The 17,141-nt window shown below is 46.6% G+C and overlaps 1 protein-coding gene across 3 annotated transcripts in view; it reads right to left on the reverse strand.

Moving 5' to 3' along the window:
• LOC147608347 (Nuclear transport factor 2 (NTF2) family protein) overlaps nt 1–17,141 on the reverse strand; it is a 58,505-nt gene that overhangs the window by 16,435 nt on the left and 24,929 nt on the right. For all 3 annotated transcript variants that reach the window (XM_086788953.1, XM_086788952.1, XM_086788951.1), the window contains one exon: nt 4,160–4,194. In XM_086788953.1, coding sequence (XP_086645079.1) covers nt 4,160–4,194 — 35 coding nt within the window. The remainder of the gene's footprint in view (nt 1–4,159; nt 4,195–17,141) is intronic.

The raw sequence follows: 17,141 nt of genomic DNA on the forward strand, positions 1-17,141 counted from the left end.
CCTGTCAGAGACCTGGATGGTCGCACTGCCAGGGACGTCCTCATATCCAAGGGCCGGGCCGCTGTCCGTGGCCCACGCCACCGCACCCCACGTCACCAGCATCTCACCTGGTGAGCCTGCAAAAACCATCCTGAGAGCGCGCTGCCAGACCTGCTGTGCCTGTGGGCAATCCCATAAGCAGTGCCGCTGCGACTCCTGTGCATGGCCGCACCGAGGGCAGGACGCTGGGTGTCTGCCAAAAGCTAGCCAAGCCCCCACAGCCAGTCCTCTATGCGCTGTGAGCCAGAGAAAAAGCGTCACCTTCCGGGGCCGGAAGCTGGCCCAAAGGCGCTGCCAGAAGTCCCTAAGAAAGGCATGGGAGAGCCCCTGTCGCCGCCAATGCTCGGCCGCCGCCGGGGTGCTCGCTATCCTGTGCCTCTGAATCCGCCGCCCCAGCCTCGCTGTGTACTGAAAAAAGGGGATGCCTGGGCTGGTAGGGGCCAAGTAGGGATCTCGCCAAAACCACTCACCTGGATCCCACTGAAGGCGAATAAGAGGCCTGCTGTCCCAAGCCCATAATCTCCAAGAACAGTCCTCCCCTATCGAGGCCGGTGAGGGGTCTACATGCCACTGTCTCTGATGAAAGCCGACCACCCGCACCCTCTGAAGAATACAACCCTGGAGCACATCCAAATCTAGTCGTGTCCTCTGAAGCTGGCCACCCTCTCCCACCTCGAAAGTGAGTGGGGCGACTCTCTCCGCTGTGCCGCAGACCGCTAGAAGGATCTCATGCCGAGTAAAGACACCCATCCACTGTGGAGGTGGAGGGTCCTGTACTGGGGTCCGCCACTCCCGGGGGATGGCCGCGTCAATGTCCTGTCTCATCAACTCTCTGCCCCTCATCCCACTGAGTCTCCTCTCCTGAGCCTCTAGAGGCAGCTGCTGAAAACATATAGAGTCTGTATCCCTTACTCTCAGTACTATAACCAATGACAATGCATTTGATGGCCTTTGCATCATGATCAAGCTTATGTCTTTGTTGTGTGGGCACATGGATATATGATGCAAGCATAGCATCATGAGAATAAGTACTCCTATCATACATGTCAAGCTTATACAAGACACAGCATAATGTCCCAAAAAGCATAAGAGAAGCTGAATCTCTGCTGTCATACATTGAGCAACAATGGTCAGCACACTAAACCTTAAACCCAGATAATGCAGAAATGAGATTCTTCTTAATGCCTGGTACATAAAAAGTGTCACAAAGAGTAAAACTATCCCCATTACATGCTGTTAGCTCCACATTGCCAATGCCTTTGATGGAGTAAGAGGCATCATTGGCACACATAACTATGCCACCTGGAGGTGAATCCTGCAAATTGGCAAATAGATCTCTGCAAGATGTGATGTGCTTAGAAGCACCACTGTCAAAGTACCAATCTCCAGCTGAGATAGACATACAAGAAGCAAGCAAACTGCATGTAACCACTAATGCATATCCCTCATGAGCAAAGTTAGCCTCTTCTTTAGTGTCCACAGTAGCAGTCAAACCTTGCTGCTTCTTTTTCTTTTCCCTCTCAATGCGCTTCCTACATTCCTCGATAAGATGGCTAGGTTTTCTGCAATAGTTGCATCTCTTCATTTTCTTGGTTTCACCCTCTTCAGACGAGTTTCCAATAAGCAAGCGTGAGAAAGGCACAGCCCTTCAGCCCTGTCAGTTGTACGCCCTGTTTTCAGAAAAGCTCTCCACGCCTGCAGCCTCTATGCACTCTCTTTTCAGAAATTCTCCTCCTCCTTGCGCTGCCCGCCAGCCCTCTTTTCCAAAAGCAAGAGAGAGAATAGAGAGAGGGAGCCGTGTACTCTAAAAGTGGTGTAGCTCCCTCTCCCCATAAAAATCCTAGGGCCCATTTAAGTTTATTAAAACCTTCCTAGGGGCCACTTATGCCTAGGGGCCAACCAAGGTTATAAACATTAAAATATTAAATCCCTTGGTCCCCCTTCACACTTGGGGATGTCCACACATGTTACCATTTGTCCAGGCACCCAAGTATGAACAATTAAATTTTTATCTTGCTCACCGACCACCATGCTCACACTTCTGATGCACCCATTTTCACAGGGTCATGACACTCCATATGAGCTCCCCAGATCGAAAGACATGCTCAGCTCTCCCTACCTCCCATTTGAGGCAGTGGAATGAAACCCGTATTATCTAGCCAATAGCAATCTGCATGGCATGGGACATGTGATCACTCCGGTACCTCGGCTGCTGGATGATTCATTCTCAGTGCACCTGAGGAAGTGATCTCTATTATAGAACTGCATCTTCGGCAGGAGCTCTGAAAGTTTGATCCATCTGCAGTGGGTGAAGAGGCTGAGAACTAACCGGATTACCCGGTTGGTGTCCTCATGAGAGAGCTTGAGAAAACGGGAGTACAAACTGTACTGAAGGGGTGGGAAGCAGTCCATGCAGAGCCAATATCCTAGCGAGGGTGTCAAAAAGCCAACCCTGCGTTCTGGGCTCCTAAAAATGTGCCTGGAAGCACTGCTGCTGAAGTAATCTCAAGGCTGCATATCCCCATGACACTCTGGCATGTTCTGTGAGGGAACCATGGTGAACTGTGGGCCACTAAAAGTGACACCAAGGTAGACATACGATGAGACAATGTCCATACGATCCCCTTTGTATGTAAATCTCAATCTGGATGTGAAGGGGCAGAAGTTATTGAAGACATGCATTACCTTGGTTTTATCAAGGTTAACAATGCGGTCCTGTTGAGCGTGAAAATCCTATAAGAAAGGCATCCAAATGTCTCTGAAGCCCCTTGGCTGAGTCTGAAAGGAGGACAATGTCATCTGCATATAGTAGGGGGATCAATATGCCTACCATTGTGGAACCAGCCCCGCCTAATCTGTCAATGCAGCTCGAGATCTCATCAATGTGGAGGCCAAAGAGTGGGTGATAGAGGGCAGCCCTATTTCACCCCACTAAATCTCCTGCGATGTACCTCTTGGGACTCTCGCTTGGCCGGTGACGGATGATGATCCAAAATATGTCAGCTGGGACTCCCATCTCCTGTAGACGCTGTAGGAGGCGGGCTCGGGGTTAGATATCAAAAGCTTTGTCGAAATCTCCTCAGATGTCGTGCTCTACCCTCCTCGATGATGGCATGGAGGGTGAAGATGTGGTCAAGGGTAGAGTAGCTCCTCCGAAAGCCTGCCTGTCATGAAGCTCTCTGCACCCCTCACTCTTTGCAAATGAACTGAGCTCCACCTCCAGCACCGATCCATAGAGTTTGGCCAATGTGTGGCCAATCATGATCATCCTGTAATTATCAGGATCAAGTGGATCCCCCGCTTTGAGGATGGGGTTGATGGTGTTAGTGGACCAACATGTAGGTAGGCTAGAGAGAAAGAGAGAGTGATGGCATTGACATCATCGTGATGTGTTGGGGGGGGGGGGGGGGGTAAGGGGGGGTGTGGTTGCTGCTCTCGTAAGTGGATGATCCAGGAGGAGTCAAATTCCTTTAAAAAGACTTGGAGCTGTTTTTTAATACTACCTCCCTTGCTTCCTTGCTTTAAACCTTAGGGTCTTTCGTACTGAAATTAGGGGTTCTTTAATAAAAGTAATCGACTTCACACCCATGGCCTGAACTTATTAATGTTAGAAATGAACCATAGTATCAAGCACTTATTCACACACTGGCTCTCAGGCATCTAAGGTGTCCCAAAACCTGTAAGCCATCATATGCATGAAACCAAGCATTTTCCACATCGAAAGCAAGTCATATGCACATTCAATGTCAAAGCATCATGTAAAAACAATATAAACCATAGAAAACAATCTATCAAAGAAATATCCCCATCTCTTGGCCTATCCACACACGGTGGCCAAGAGCCAGATTTGATTCCACGCCATGGGACTAAATCTCTCATGTAAAGTGACGTAAAATCCATAATCCAAGGGACATGTTTAGACATAGCTGGTGACACATGCTTCCTCCGAATGAATTGAGATTACAAAGGTGACATTACCTTTCTAATACATCTACCATGTATAAGATTCTCAAAGCGAGGGAGATCATCCTACTTGCACATTTCAGTGCCAACTAATTGCTTACAGTGAGGATGCAGACAGGAAGCAAAAAGAATAGAATAAGTAAGCGAAGATACTCACAGATCTTCATGCCTCACTACCTTGCCATCTTGTACCTGTTGACATGAAGAATCCCAAATGACAAATAGAATCCATGGATTTAAGTTCTCTCTCTCTCTCTCTCTCTCTCTCTCTCTCTCTTCCCCCCCATGCACACCCCCTCGCCCCCCCACACACACACACACACAACCTCCTAAATAAGTAAATAAATAAAAGAAAACCAACACAAAAAACACACAAGACAACAACAGCAACAACGGTCCATTACATCACAACTCATAACTCCGGTCTCTATTTTGGAATTTTTAAATCCACATAACAGCAGTATCCAAAATAGTAAGTCTAGCACGCACGCACACACACATGTATATGTGTGTCTGCATGCATGTATGTATGAATGCAAGCACACACACACAGACATACATACATAAAATTTATACACCCCCCTATACATACATAAAATACACACACCTATACATACATACATACATATGAGAAATCTCAGTGCCAAGATCACCACTATTACTCGCTCGCCTATAGAAGCCCCATTTTCCACCAGAGATGATGTGGGGGGCTGTTGACACTCTATGAGTCAGTTAGGATTCAGGCTCAAGGTGGCACTTCAGGCGGGATTCATAGCACCATTGGGGTAAAAAATGGCTGCCCACTCTCTCCCACACACTTTGGTCCAAACATTGATGAGATCTCAGATTTTATTGACAGATCCGGGGGTACAAAATCACAGCTAGCTCAGACAGTAGTCCCCATCCTCTTGTATACAGATGGCATAGTCCTTACCTTGGATTTACAGACATCTGGACTTCAGACTTTTGTGAGGAGAGATCTCTCACAAAGAATCTTAGTAAAACCAAGATCGTGCTCTTTAACACCTCATATCAGGTGGCAGGCAGACACTCTGTCCCATATGGAGGTGAGACCATGGAGATAGTTACTTCATATGTCTACCTGGGGATTACCTTCACCGGTCCTATCTTCATTTTGGGGAGGTAATTTGGGAGAGGAGGACAAAGAGAGTGCAGGTGGTGATGTTTTCATGCATGATCAGGAGTAAGCCCTCTGTACCACCTGAGATAGTCTTGGCAGAGTTTGGGGCAGCACCGCTGGTCATTGATGCCCTCTTCTAGACCATCACCTACATGTACCATCTGTACACATTGGACAAAGATCACCTGCCCAGGATGGCATTTGAGTCTTCTATGCAGCTTGCACAGGAGGGCCATAACAGGTCTTGGAACTCACATGTTATCAGCTGGATTGACATGCATGGTCTTTAGATGAGTTCTTCAGATGGACCGCTCTCTCGTTCTGTGTCGGGCTTCTTCTCAAAAGACTTCTCCGGTGAAGCCTTCCCTTTGCCCTTGTTGTTATTCCGGCCTTTCGACCGTTGGCCAGTTAAGGCCTCCGAACCTCCGCTGTGAGGAGGGTTCGTAAAACGTTCCTCCTGGTCCAAGACCATGGGCACAAGCTCCTCCCAGGTAATGGTGCTGAGCCTGCCACTCGTAATCAAAGAGGAGTAGAAAGCAGAATACTGAGCAGGCAAGTGGGACAACAAAGTAATGGCCATGTCTTCAGATGATATCTCCTTCCCAACCTGGAGGACTTCCTGCTGAAGGGCCAGCAACTTGTTAATGTGCTCCCGCATCGTCGATGACTTTGCACGGTTCACTTCCAAGGAGATCCTCTTCATGGGTGATACCCGGTTATAAAGAGACCACCAATCAGCAACGTAACTATCCCCCTCTTGCTCAAAAAACTCCCAAGATCTTTCAAGAGCCTAGGGCTCTGATACCATGTCAAAATACGCAGCGGAAATGATAACCAAACTTGAGACCACGAGCAAGTAGAGTGCAGAAAATAGACAGCACAAGAAAGACAGAGAGATAGGCGTGTAACTCTTCTCTATACACAAGATCTCGAGGAAAACTGAAATGAATATAATGTGGGAATTATGGGGCCTATTTATATGGCCCCATGAGTGCAGTCGGCCAGCACATAATGTCCCACCAGCCCTTCACGATTGGGCACAGCCAGTCGACCAGCGGAGAAAAACACCACGACCCCTCCTGATCAAGTCGGCTAGCTCCAGGTACACAAGAGTGCAGTCGGCCAGCATCAGAGGCTCCTGCCAGCCTGTGGCATCCACCCACACCATGGAAAAAATGAAAAAAAATGGGAAAAATACAAGGAGTGAGGAAAAATGATAAAACACCTATACAGGGTGGGCACACCCACAACAGAGGCCCTGGTGTCTGATTAAGATAGGAGATGACTTCTAACAGCCTAGACTCCCTATTCTTGAATCTCTTCGGACAGGAGAGATCAATCATCAACCGCATCATCGGCCTGAACTTGACCCAACTTCACACGAGTTAGACATAAGTATCACCACCAACACTTCCTATTAAGCTTCAGTTCTACAAAGAGCACTTCTTGAGGGTTTCAAAGGGTAGCTTCATTAAGGAAGTACAGTATCTTCACAAACACATGTCACATGCGATGAGGATTGCCATCAGTCACATGAGGGTGTCCTCCCACTACCTCAGGATTGAGTCTTGGAGAGCTCAAGGTATCCTACGGGAGGCCGAGATATGCAAGTTATTCAAGACAGGGGAGATTGAGACAGAGGGGCATTACATATGTTGATGCCCAATTTAATATGAGATACATATGGCACGCCATAGTACTCACAGGTTGTCAGCTGTTTGGCATGCATGGTCTTCAGATGGACTGCCTCCTAGAGTCCCCATTCTTGAATCTCTCCCGACACGAGATCAATCATCGGCCTGAACTTGACCCTGCTTGACACGAGTCAAGACATAGGTCTCACTGCCAGAGCTTCCCACAAAGCTTCAGTTCTCCAGAAAGCATTCATGAGGGTTTCAAAGGATGGCTTCATTAAGGCACTAAAGTATAGACACAAATACATGCCACATATGATGAGGACTGCCATCCATCACCTAAGGGTGTTCCACTTCAGGATTGAGTCTTGGATACCTTTGTTATGAAAAACGTAGTGGTGTAATGTGCACATAATATCACATAAAATAGTGTTAGGGATAGTGCACACATGAATAAGTGCTTACACTAGCTTATGTGCGCTAGAGAGCCTGAGAACTTTATTTTCAAGTTTGTTCACCCAAATTATGTAAATCCTAGAAACGAAGGAGAAAAGGCAAAAGGAAAGCCAACCTATCATTGTCTTGTATTCTCTTATGCTAGTTCAAGAGAGTGCTCTTATTCGCTACTCTCCTATGCTATTGCTTTCTTGCTTGTATGCATGTGAGAGAGTGAGTGTGTAACATTGAGTTGTGAGGCGGGTCGAGATTCAATTGGTGTGCCGGCGTGACAAGGGGTTCAAGCTCTCAACTGCTTCTTTTGTGATGCTACCTACTATTAGGCTTAGTGAGCTGTGAGCATTCACGAGGTAAGTGACACACCCCACCCATGCTTTATGTGTTAGACCTTAGTCTTTTTACTAGTCAGTAATGGATGGATTTCCATGTGTGGATGGACTCCCACGTGTATTTGGTGACATTTTGGTATTTGATTTATATATATTTTATGATGATGCCTATTTCTCATGAACGCGTTAGGATTGATTGATGCGATGTCAATTGATTGTTACTGACGTGGTTTATGTTTATGAGTTTAGGTGATGAGGTGTGCAAGGGTACCGACTTAGGTGTTGCACAGTGCGAGGGTACCGATTTAGGTGTCGCACGGATGGTGGATTGAGTCGTGGCGTGTGGACAGATCTCATTATTATATTCACAATATTTTGTGGCCGTATGATGGCATTTGATATTATTTTGACATCATTGTGATGTGTGTACGCACGCGTCAATTTATTATACAATGTGCATGCGAGCATTAGTTTATTTGTTTTGTAATGTGCATATGTACACAAGTTAGATTATTGTATTAGAAAATTGTGCAAACCTTAGAAGGCTTGAGGACAAAGGCTAATTAAATGGCAAAGTCCAAATATGGATGTGTACTCTATTTTTGGCTCAAGGCCTACTTTTGGAATATATCACAAATACCCACACGAGAAGAAGCCACTCACGTTGGGGGAGGGGGGGAGGGGGGGGGGAGATTGCACCCAACCTTGTGTTGATGGTGATGTTTTTCTTTCTCTTGCCTTATGTTTTGTTATGTGTTTTAATTTTCAATTTTAATTTAAGTAGTTATTTTAATATTAGATATAATTTATGAGTTCTTGATTTATTTCTTCAAGAAGATTAAATGGGTCCAGTGACAGGCTACTAGCCAACATAGCTCAACATAGCTGTCCATAAACCCATACGGCTGAATCAAAAGCCCATATAGCTGTCCATAAACCCATATGGCTGAAAAACAATACCCTATGTCAATAGCAAGTGCCCAATGGCAATAGCAAGTGTCCAATGGCTGTCCATGTATAACCAATTGAGAAGACAGATGTCCAATGGCTGAAAATCATAATATAATGATTAAATACCCTGTCTTCAATATTTCTTTGCAATGGAAGCCTTCAAAACAGTCCCCAACAACTAGTATACTTCATGGGCAGCTTGAGAGAGAGAGAAAGAGAGAGAGAGAGAAGGAGAACAGCCAGCATTAGGGCAGCCTATAGAGGTGGTAGAGAGAGCCTTAACCTGGACTAGCCAACCTAGTAGAGACTAGTTTGCATCAATAGAACCTGCTCAAATCAAGAGAGCTCCAATTTATAGATTTTGGGACTCTCATGAGCTAGAATGGCAAGTAAAAGCTATAATGACAAGTGGAGAGCTCAGGTGACAAGTATGAGGCCACTTGTCTCACTTTGATCCACTCTCATGCCACATGTCCCAATTTAAGAGATGGTTCTCGCCCATACACTTCATCTCTAACAATATTTGAACTCGTAGACCTATCAAAAGTGACAGCAAGTCTCCCCATTTGATTAGCTTACGAATGTAATGACGCGAAAGGAATTTCGATTGCGGATTGTCCAAAAGTAGAAACCCTCTTAGATATTAGGAGTGTGATCCTTTGTATTCCACCTTATCAGCAATGTATATGAGCACCATGTAGTACCATGGTTCAATACTAGATCTCTCCCAAATCCTCTGGAACTTGCCATATATGCTTTCCACTTGACACTTCAGCTCGCCATACATGCTTTCCACTTGACACTTGAGCTCCGATGCCCATTTCTGTGTCCAAGAAACCATCTCAAGCTCCTAGACCAAGATTCATGTGCTAGATCTTTTGTATTGGATAATCCCCCATTTTTAAAGCTTGTACTTTCCAAATATTTAGACGTCCTGGAGTCTAGTAGACCCCTTCCAGACTGGGAAATGTCCGGGCTAGTGACACACGTGGACATGGCTAACCTCATAGTTAATCCTTGATTAGGCAACAATCTTAGGGTAGGATTAGGGGACAAGTAGACTCAAGAAGGGAATAAGCAACAAGTCCACAAGCATCATCATGGCTCAGCCTACAAACAGCTGGCACACAGGAGTATCCCATGCAACGTGCCATCTCCATGAGAGATCTATTCTTCCTCTCACCCACACCATTTTGTTGAGGTGTTTAAGGCACTATGTATTAATGTTTTATGCCTCTTTCAATCATATATAGATGAAACTCCTTTGGCATATACTCCCCCCCTCGATTTGTACACAAAGGGTGCCAACTTTACATGCAAACACGTTTTCAGCCATAGAAGCAAAGTGTCTAAAGCATGTAAAAACCTCTGACTTTGCCTTCAACCGATACTCAAGTAGTCATCAATAAAAGTCACACAGTAGAGATATCCCCCAATTAATAGTGTCCTCGTGGGACCATATATAAGCTGTAATTTTTGGACAGCCCTAACTAATCCATCTTTCCAGAATCATGCTCATTGCATCTTTCCTAAAATGCACCCCTCACATACATAGTGGAGGTGCCATAGCTTTCCATCACTCATAGCACGTGGTTGTAACTCAACAAGCATTATGTGCCAATCTCTTATACCAATTCAACCTATAAAGCCCATGGCTTAGAGTACCGGATACCATAGTGATGTCTCCATCACTCCGGTCATGAATTGTACACTTGCCATCAACAAATCTTATACACTTGTCATCAACAAATCTCGCCACAAGGCCTACCCTAGCAATGGCAGAGTCTGAGAGCAAGTTCTTTTTGATGCCTAGCACAAACAAGACTTCTGAGAGAGTGATTGTCCTACAATTTGCAGCAATGAGAACAACCTTACCAACTCCTTTTACTGGATAGAGTTGTTTGCACATGTGACTGTTCCTCCTTGAGGAGGAGACTCAAGTGAGGAAAATAAATCACGCTGAGAAGTAATATGCTTGCTAGCACCACTGTCAAATTACCAGTATCGAAGTACTAGACATGCTAATTTGTCACTGACATGCATACATGATGGACAGAGATATCATAACTGCAGTGCACAATGAAAGCCCAATCATCCTATGCATAGTTCGTTGACTTCTTCTTGTCAGTACTTGGTACTGACGCATCAACCACATCCATGCCTAACCCTTTCTTCTTCTCCGTCTCTAGCCTTTTTCTACATTCATTGATGTAATGGCCTGCGATAGTAGTTACATTTGCCTTTCTTCTTAGGTTTATCACCCCCCTTCTCAGCATCCTTTCCAGAAGACTGGGTTGATTTTGCCTTTGGCTTATAGCCATCATGAGAAAAGACTTTTCCCTTTACCTTTTCGATCGATAGCAAATGCCTTATCTCCCATACATATACTGGATCGCTTTTGTCGAGATTTCTCTTCTTGCAAGAGCATTGCAACCCACTCATCAAAAGTAAGAGCATTTGGATTACCATTCCTCATGAACCGAAGTGTAGATGCAAAACCTTGGCATAAATCTCGTAGAGCTATGAGAACAGTGGACAATAAAGAACTGTCCAGATAGGCCTCATCCATACACACCAATTGCTCCTTGAGATCTTTAATCCAGGCGAGGAACTCATCCATTAGATCTCCCTCATTCATATGTTCGGACTCAACCGTTGTGCAAGTAGGCCACTCGTGCCTCGTTACACACCCGGTGAAGCATAGCAAGTGCATCCCAAGCATGCTTCGCAGTTTCACATGAACGAATATGAGAAATAATGCTCCTTTTCACTGCAAGTGCCACTAATGCATGTGCCTATGCGTCCCTACCATTCCACCTAGCTTATTTTACTGTAAAACGTGAGAAGACGGATGCTACAATTACATCAGAACTTGTATCACCATCCAAAGTACCTCTATTATGCTATTGTGCTCGCAAGATAGGGCACGCCTTATCCATGCCAATAACAACTGTCACCATTTGGCCACCCATTTGGTCAACCTCCATTTCTGGTGCCACTTCTATGGGATCGTCACTCCATATAGGGTGACTAGATTTGTGCCATGTTCACATGAGGCTAAGCCGGTGTCTCATGTGAAAGGGCCAGTCACTTTGTGTCACATGGACAGGAACCAGTTTCGTGCCACCCGTGTGACTAGGATCGTGCCATATGGACAGGAGCTTGTATCGTACCATCCGTGTATGACCAGGATGGTTTCGTGTCATGGGATTGTCACTCCATGAAAGGACCCCATGTTTGTAAAATGTCTTGCCTATGGGACTGTTACTCCATAGAAAGGCCAGGGTTTTCACATTCTGTCGCGCCAGTTTTGTGCTCGACTAGAATGTTTTGTACAAGTTTCATGAAAGGGAGATTTCGTCCATTACATGTGCACGTGCATTCCATCTTTGTATGCTGGATTTGTTTTCGCGTGACTTGTTTTCGTGTGACTGCCTGTTATGTCGTGCCAGTGTACTGGACGAGGACGCCCTCCAATGTACCATGGGTGTGCCTATTTGTTGACATGTTGGTGTGGCATGTGAACAGGTGGTAAGTATTCTTTTTAACCCACTTTCCAAGGTTATATTTATAACTAATACTGACCTTTGTATTTATAAGGCTATGCGTTCACATTCATTAAAACTTTTAGCCATGGACAATAATAAGTGTGGGTGGCTAAAAATTCATTCGAGGAAAGTCGTGTACTTGCCATGTAAATGAATTACACGCAAGGAGCCACGTATGTGTGAAGGCGAGAAGGAAAGGTGGTAGCTACCTTCGCCAACTGCTCTCTCTCTCTCTCTTCGAAGATGCTGCAGACGTATGGAAGCACCCCGACTCTCTTACGAGGTAGACTGAAACGGAAGCACTGAAACACTCGGCATACGGAAGCAACCCGGCTTTCTCTCTTTCTAAGGTGGACAACAGCAACCCGATTTGCTCTCTGTTTCTAAGGTGGACAACAGCAACCCGATTTGCTCTCTGTTTCTAAGGAGAACAGCAACAACCCGACTTGCTCTCTGTTTCAGCCCTTGTGCAACAGGCTACTGCTCCGTACAGCATATACTTGTTAGAGACCAGGGCCTTTGTTGTGGGTGTGCCCGCCCTTATGAGGTGTTTTATCATTTTTCCTCACTCCCCGTATTTTTTCCCTATTTTTCCCCATTTTTCAGTGGTGTGGAGGGATGCCAGAAGTTGGCAAAAGACTCTGGTGGCTGGCCCATTCTGCAGTCGTGTGGCTGGCCGACTGCCCAGACATCAGTCGTGGAGTATTTTACTGCTGGCCGACTGGGTGTATGCAGTCGTGGACTTCTGTACTGCTGGCCGACTGCTGATGCAGTCGTGGAGTGCCTTTACAGCAGGCCGACTGCTCACATGGGGCATATAAACAGGCCCCATGCCCCCACCACTTTCTCATTCAGTTTTCTGCGGGATCTTGTGTATAGAGAAGAGTTTACACACGTATCTCTCTGTGTTTCTTGTGCTGTCTATTTTCTGCATTCTACTTGCTCTTGTCTACCCAAGCTTGGTTATCATTTCCGCTGCATATTCTGACATGGTATCAGAGCCCTAGGCTCGTGATAGATCTTGGGAGTTTTTCTGAGCAAGAGGGGGAGCGTTAGGTTGCTGATTGGTGGACTGTTTTGGACTGTTTGGGAAGAGAAGGTGCAAGAGAAAGGCGGGCTAAAGGTGCTGGACAGCCACTTGCAGGTTTTACATTTTTTTTTTCCCACCCACCCACCCTTTCAGTTTACTCCCCGCGATGGCAGATTTACTAGAGATGGCTGAGAAGCACGTGAAGATTCCGACTCTCCCCACATTCCCAGTGGATCGACAGTTGGACGGGTCCAATTACGGCATCTGGAAGGTCATGATGGAGTCTGTGCTGGAGTCATATGACCTTGCTGATTTCATCATCATCGGGGTTCCACGGCCGGAAGCAGAGGAAGGGGAACCATTACCTGGGAGGAGCTTGTGCCAATGGTCTTGGACCAGGAGGAACGTTTCACGAACCCCCCTCACAGCGGCGGTTCGGAGGCCTTAACTGGCCAACGGTCGAAAGGCCGGAATAACAATAAGGGCAAAGGGAAGGCTTCACCGGAGAAGTCTTCTGAGAAGAAGCCTGATTCAGAACGAGAGAAGCTGAAGGCCGAAAGATCCTGTAATGATTGTGGCGAGAAAGGCCACTATTGGAGGAAGTGTCCTAAGCGGACAGGGAAGAGTGCTGATTCCTCAGCCTCAGCTGCAAAGACTCCGACATTTGTGCACTTAGAGATGGTGGACTCCGACGCTTCATCATCTTCGAGCGAGGAGGCAATTGGCTTCACCGCGAAGGATACCCGGGAATGGATTCTTGACAGTGGTGCTTCCAGGCACATGACTCCATCCCGTGACTTCTTTTTGGATCTGAAACGGCAGTCAGGTCGCATCTTTATTGTCGATAACTCCACTATTCCGATACATAGTGAGGGCCGGATGGAGATTATTCCCGACCGCAAGGGGGGCAAGTATGCTTCCCGTGTTCTTTATGTCCCTGCTCTGGGTTTTCATCTTCTGTCAGTGCACGAAGTTTGCAAGACTGGCTTTTGGGTGGAATTTGAGGAGCATTTAGTTGCTCTACGGGACCGTGAGACTGGCAAGGTTGTTTGGGAAGGCGGTGTGGAGAATGGTATCTACAAGCTCTCTGCACTCTCCTCGTTGACAGGTTCCCAGGTCGGAGATTTGTGGCACTTTCGTTTTGGCCACTTAAATGTGGATGCATTGAGGCGAGATTTCCGAGACCAGATGGTGGTTGGCTTGCCAGTTGTTGGTAGTAGGCAAGGGCGTTGCAGTTCTTGCATACGTGGTAAGCAGCACAGGGAATCCTTTCCGAAACAGGCTTCCAGGCAGGCTTCGAAACCAATGGAGTTGATTCACACTGACTTGTGTGGACATCAACAGACACCATCCTTGGGAGGATCTCTCTACTTTATGCTGCTTGTTGATGATTGTACCAGATTCACGTGGGTCTACTTTCTTTCCCAAAAGGACCAAGCTTTTGCACGGTTCAAGGATTGGCACATGATGGTGGAGAAAGAGTCTGGATTTCAGGTCAAGACTCTCAAGGCTGATAAAGGAGGTGAATTCTCCTCGACTGTATTTCTCAGATTCTGTGCAGATCATGGCATCAAAAGGGAACTGGCCAATACAGGATCGCCTTAGGAGAATGGAGTTGTTGAACGCAAGAACAGGACTGTGGTGGAGATGGCGAGGACCATGCTGGAGCATCGTGATCTTCCTCGTCCACTTTGGGGAGAGGCTGTGGCAACGGCTGTCCATACCCTCAACCGATCTCTGACGACTTCAGTACCCCACATGACTCCATTTGAGGCATACTTTGGCAAGAAACCTGATGTCTCGCACTCCCGTGTCTTTGGGAGTGACGCGTATGTACATATTCCGAAGAAGCAGACGGGGGAAGCTTGACTCCAAGTCCCGCAAGCTTGTATTTGTGGGGTATAATTGTCTTTCCAAGGGATACAGGTTGTATGATCCAGACAGGAACGAGATTGTTGTCAGCCGGGATGTGGTCTTTGACGAGCATGTTCCAGTATCCACTATCGAGGAGACGGCACTTCTTGGAGATCCAGAGGAGTCTGATGATGATTCCCAGACCATCATTCCAGTTGATCAACCTCAATCAACACAGGAGGTTGAGCCCGCAGCTGGAGTAGAGCCCCCGCGAACACAGGAGGCTCCACGATCTGTTGGAGTACCTAGGTGGTTGTTAGACACCCTTCGGGAGTCAGGTGTCACGGAGCTACCCTCCGAGTGGACCACAGAGGACGGCCCTCGAAGATCACATAGAGTCCGAGATAAAAGCAACACAGCGGAGCTTCTTCAGGTGAACTATGCTTTGATGTCTCGTATCATGCGGGACAAAGAGCCCACTTCCGTAAAGGAAGCCCTTTCACAGGATACTTGGAGGAAAGCCATGCAGGTGGAACTTGATGCCATCGAGAAGAATAACACTTGGGAGTTGGTACCGAGGCCGTCGAAGCAGTCAGTCATTGGTGTCAAATGGGTCTTTAAGGACAAACACAAAGCCAGACTTGTGGCTAAAGGTTATGCTCAGCGGCCAGGCATCAACTACGAGGATACCTTTGCACCGACAGCGCGGATGTCCACGATTCGGACCGTTCTAGTCCTTGCTTCTTCTCAGAGGTGGCCCGTGTATCAAATGGATGTAAAATCTGCGTTCCTTGATGGTGACCTGCAGGAGGAGGTGTATGTTGAGCAGCCTCCAGGCTTTATTGTTCCAGGATCTGAAGGGATGGTTTACAAGTTACGTAAGGCCTTGTATGGTCTTAAGCAGGCTCCCAGGGCCTGGAATCAGAAGATTGATTCCTTCTTTATTCGGACTGGATTTCAGAGATCGGTTGCAGATCCGAACCTATATCTCTTTCCGGAACGCGCTCCCATAGAGGAGATGGACAACTCAGTTTCCTTGGATGAATCTGAACCCCATCATCCTAAATTACTTCATGAGAAAAACCCACAACCCAAGGATGCACCGACAATTCGCGTAAATTCGTTGGGTCGCTACTTTGAAAGTGATGACATGTATGCAGCCATGCCCATTTCCTACAAAGGACATGTAATCTCACAGCCATCCTAGATGGTCACGCTTATCATCCTTTATGTGGATGATCTCATTCTCACTGGCGGTCATGTGGAGCACATTAGAGTGACGAAGGCTGCCTTGTCAAAGAAGTTTGAGATGACCGACTTAGGCTTACTCCACTTCTTTTTGGGATTGGAGATCTAGCAGACCCAAAGGAGGTTTTTTGTCTCTCAGCAGCGGTATGTTCATGAGTTGCTTGAGGCCTTTGGGATGGGACGCAAGATTGCGGATCTTGCGGTATCTGCAGAGTACGAAGGATCTGGGACTCTTTTACAAAGGAGGGGATGGAGTCAGGGCAAACACAGGGACAATTGGATCTCATAGAATCTTAGAGTGAAAGAAAGAAGAAACATTTGTAAAAGAAATTCTGCAAAACAAAGTAGAGATATTTGATTTACACAAAAATCTTGCTGGACAAGAGTAGAAAGAACCTGTTTCTAAAGTGTTAACTGTTGCCTTCCCACTTGGAGTAGTATGATGCAGCCTACAGGTTGGAACAAATTAGGTCGGGCAAGTATTGTCAGAATATGCAGCGGAAATGATAACCAACTTGGGTAGACAAGAGCAAGTAGAATGCAGAAAATAGACAGCACAAGAAACACAGAGAGATACGTGTGTAAACTCTTCTCTATACACAAGATCCCGCAGAAAACTGAATGAGAAAGTGGTGGGGGCATGGGGCCTATTTATATGCCCCATGTGAGCAGTCGGCCTGCTGTAAAGGCACTCCACGACTGCATCAGCAAAGTCGGCCAGCAGTACAGAAGTCCATGACTGCATACACCCAGTCGGCCAGCAGTAAAATACTCCACGACTGATGTCTGGGCAGTCGGCCAGCCACACGACTGCAGAATGGGCCAGCCACTAGAGTCTTCTGCCAACTTCTGGCATCCCTCCACACCACTGAAAAATGGGGAAAAATAGGGAAAAAATACGGGGAGTGAGGAAAAATGATAAAACCCCTCATAAGGGCAGGCACACCC

The sequence above is a fragment of the Cibotium barometz genome, chromosome 53 (assembly GCF_041138505.1).
Source record: "Cibotium barometz isolate CiBa-2024 chromosome 53, ASM4113850v1, whole genome shotgun sequence".
Lineage (NCBI taxonomy): Eukaryota > Viridiplantae > Streptophyta > Polypodiopsida > Cyatheales > Cibotiaceae > Cibotium > Cibotium barometz.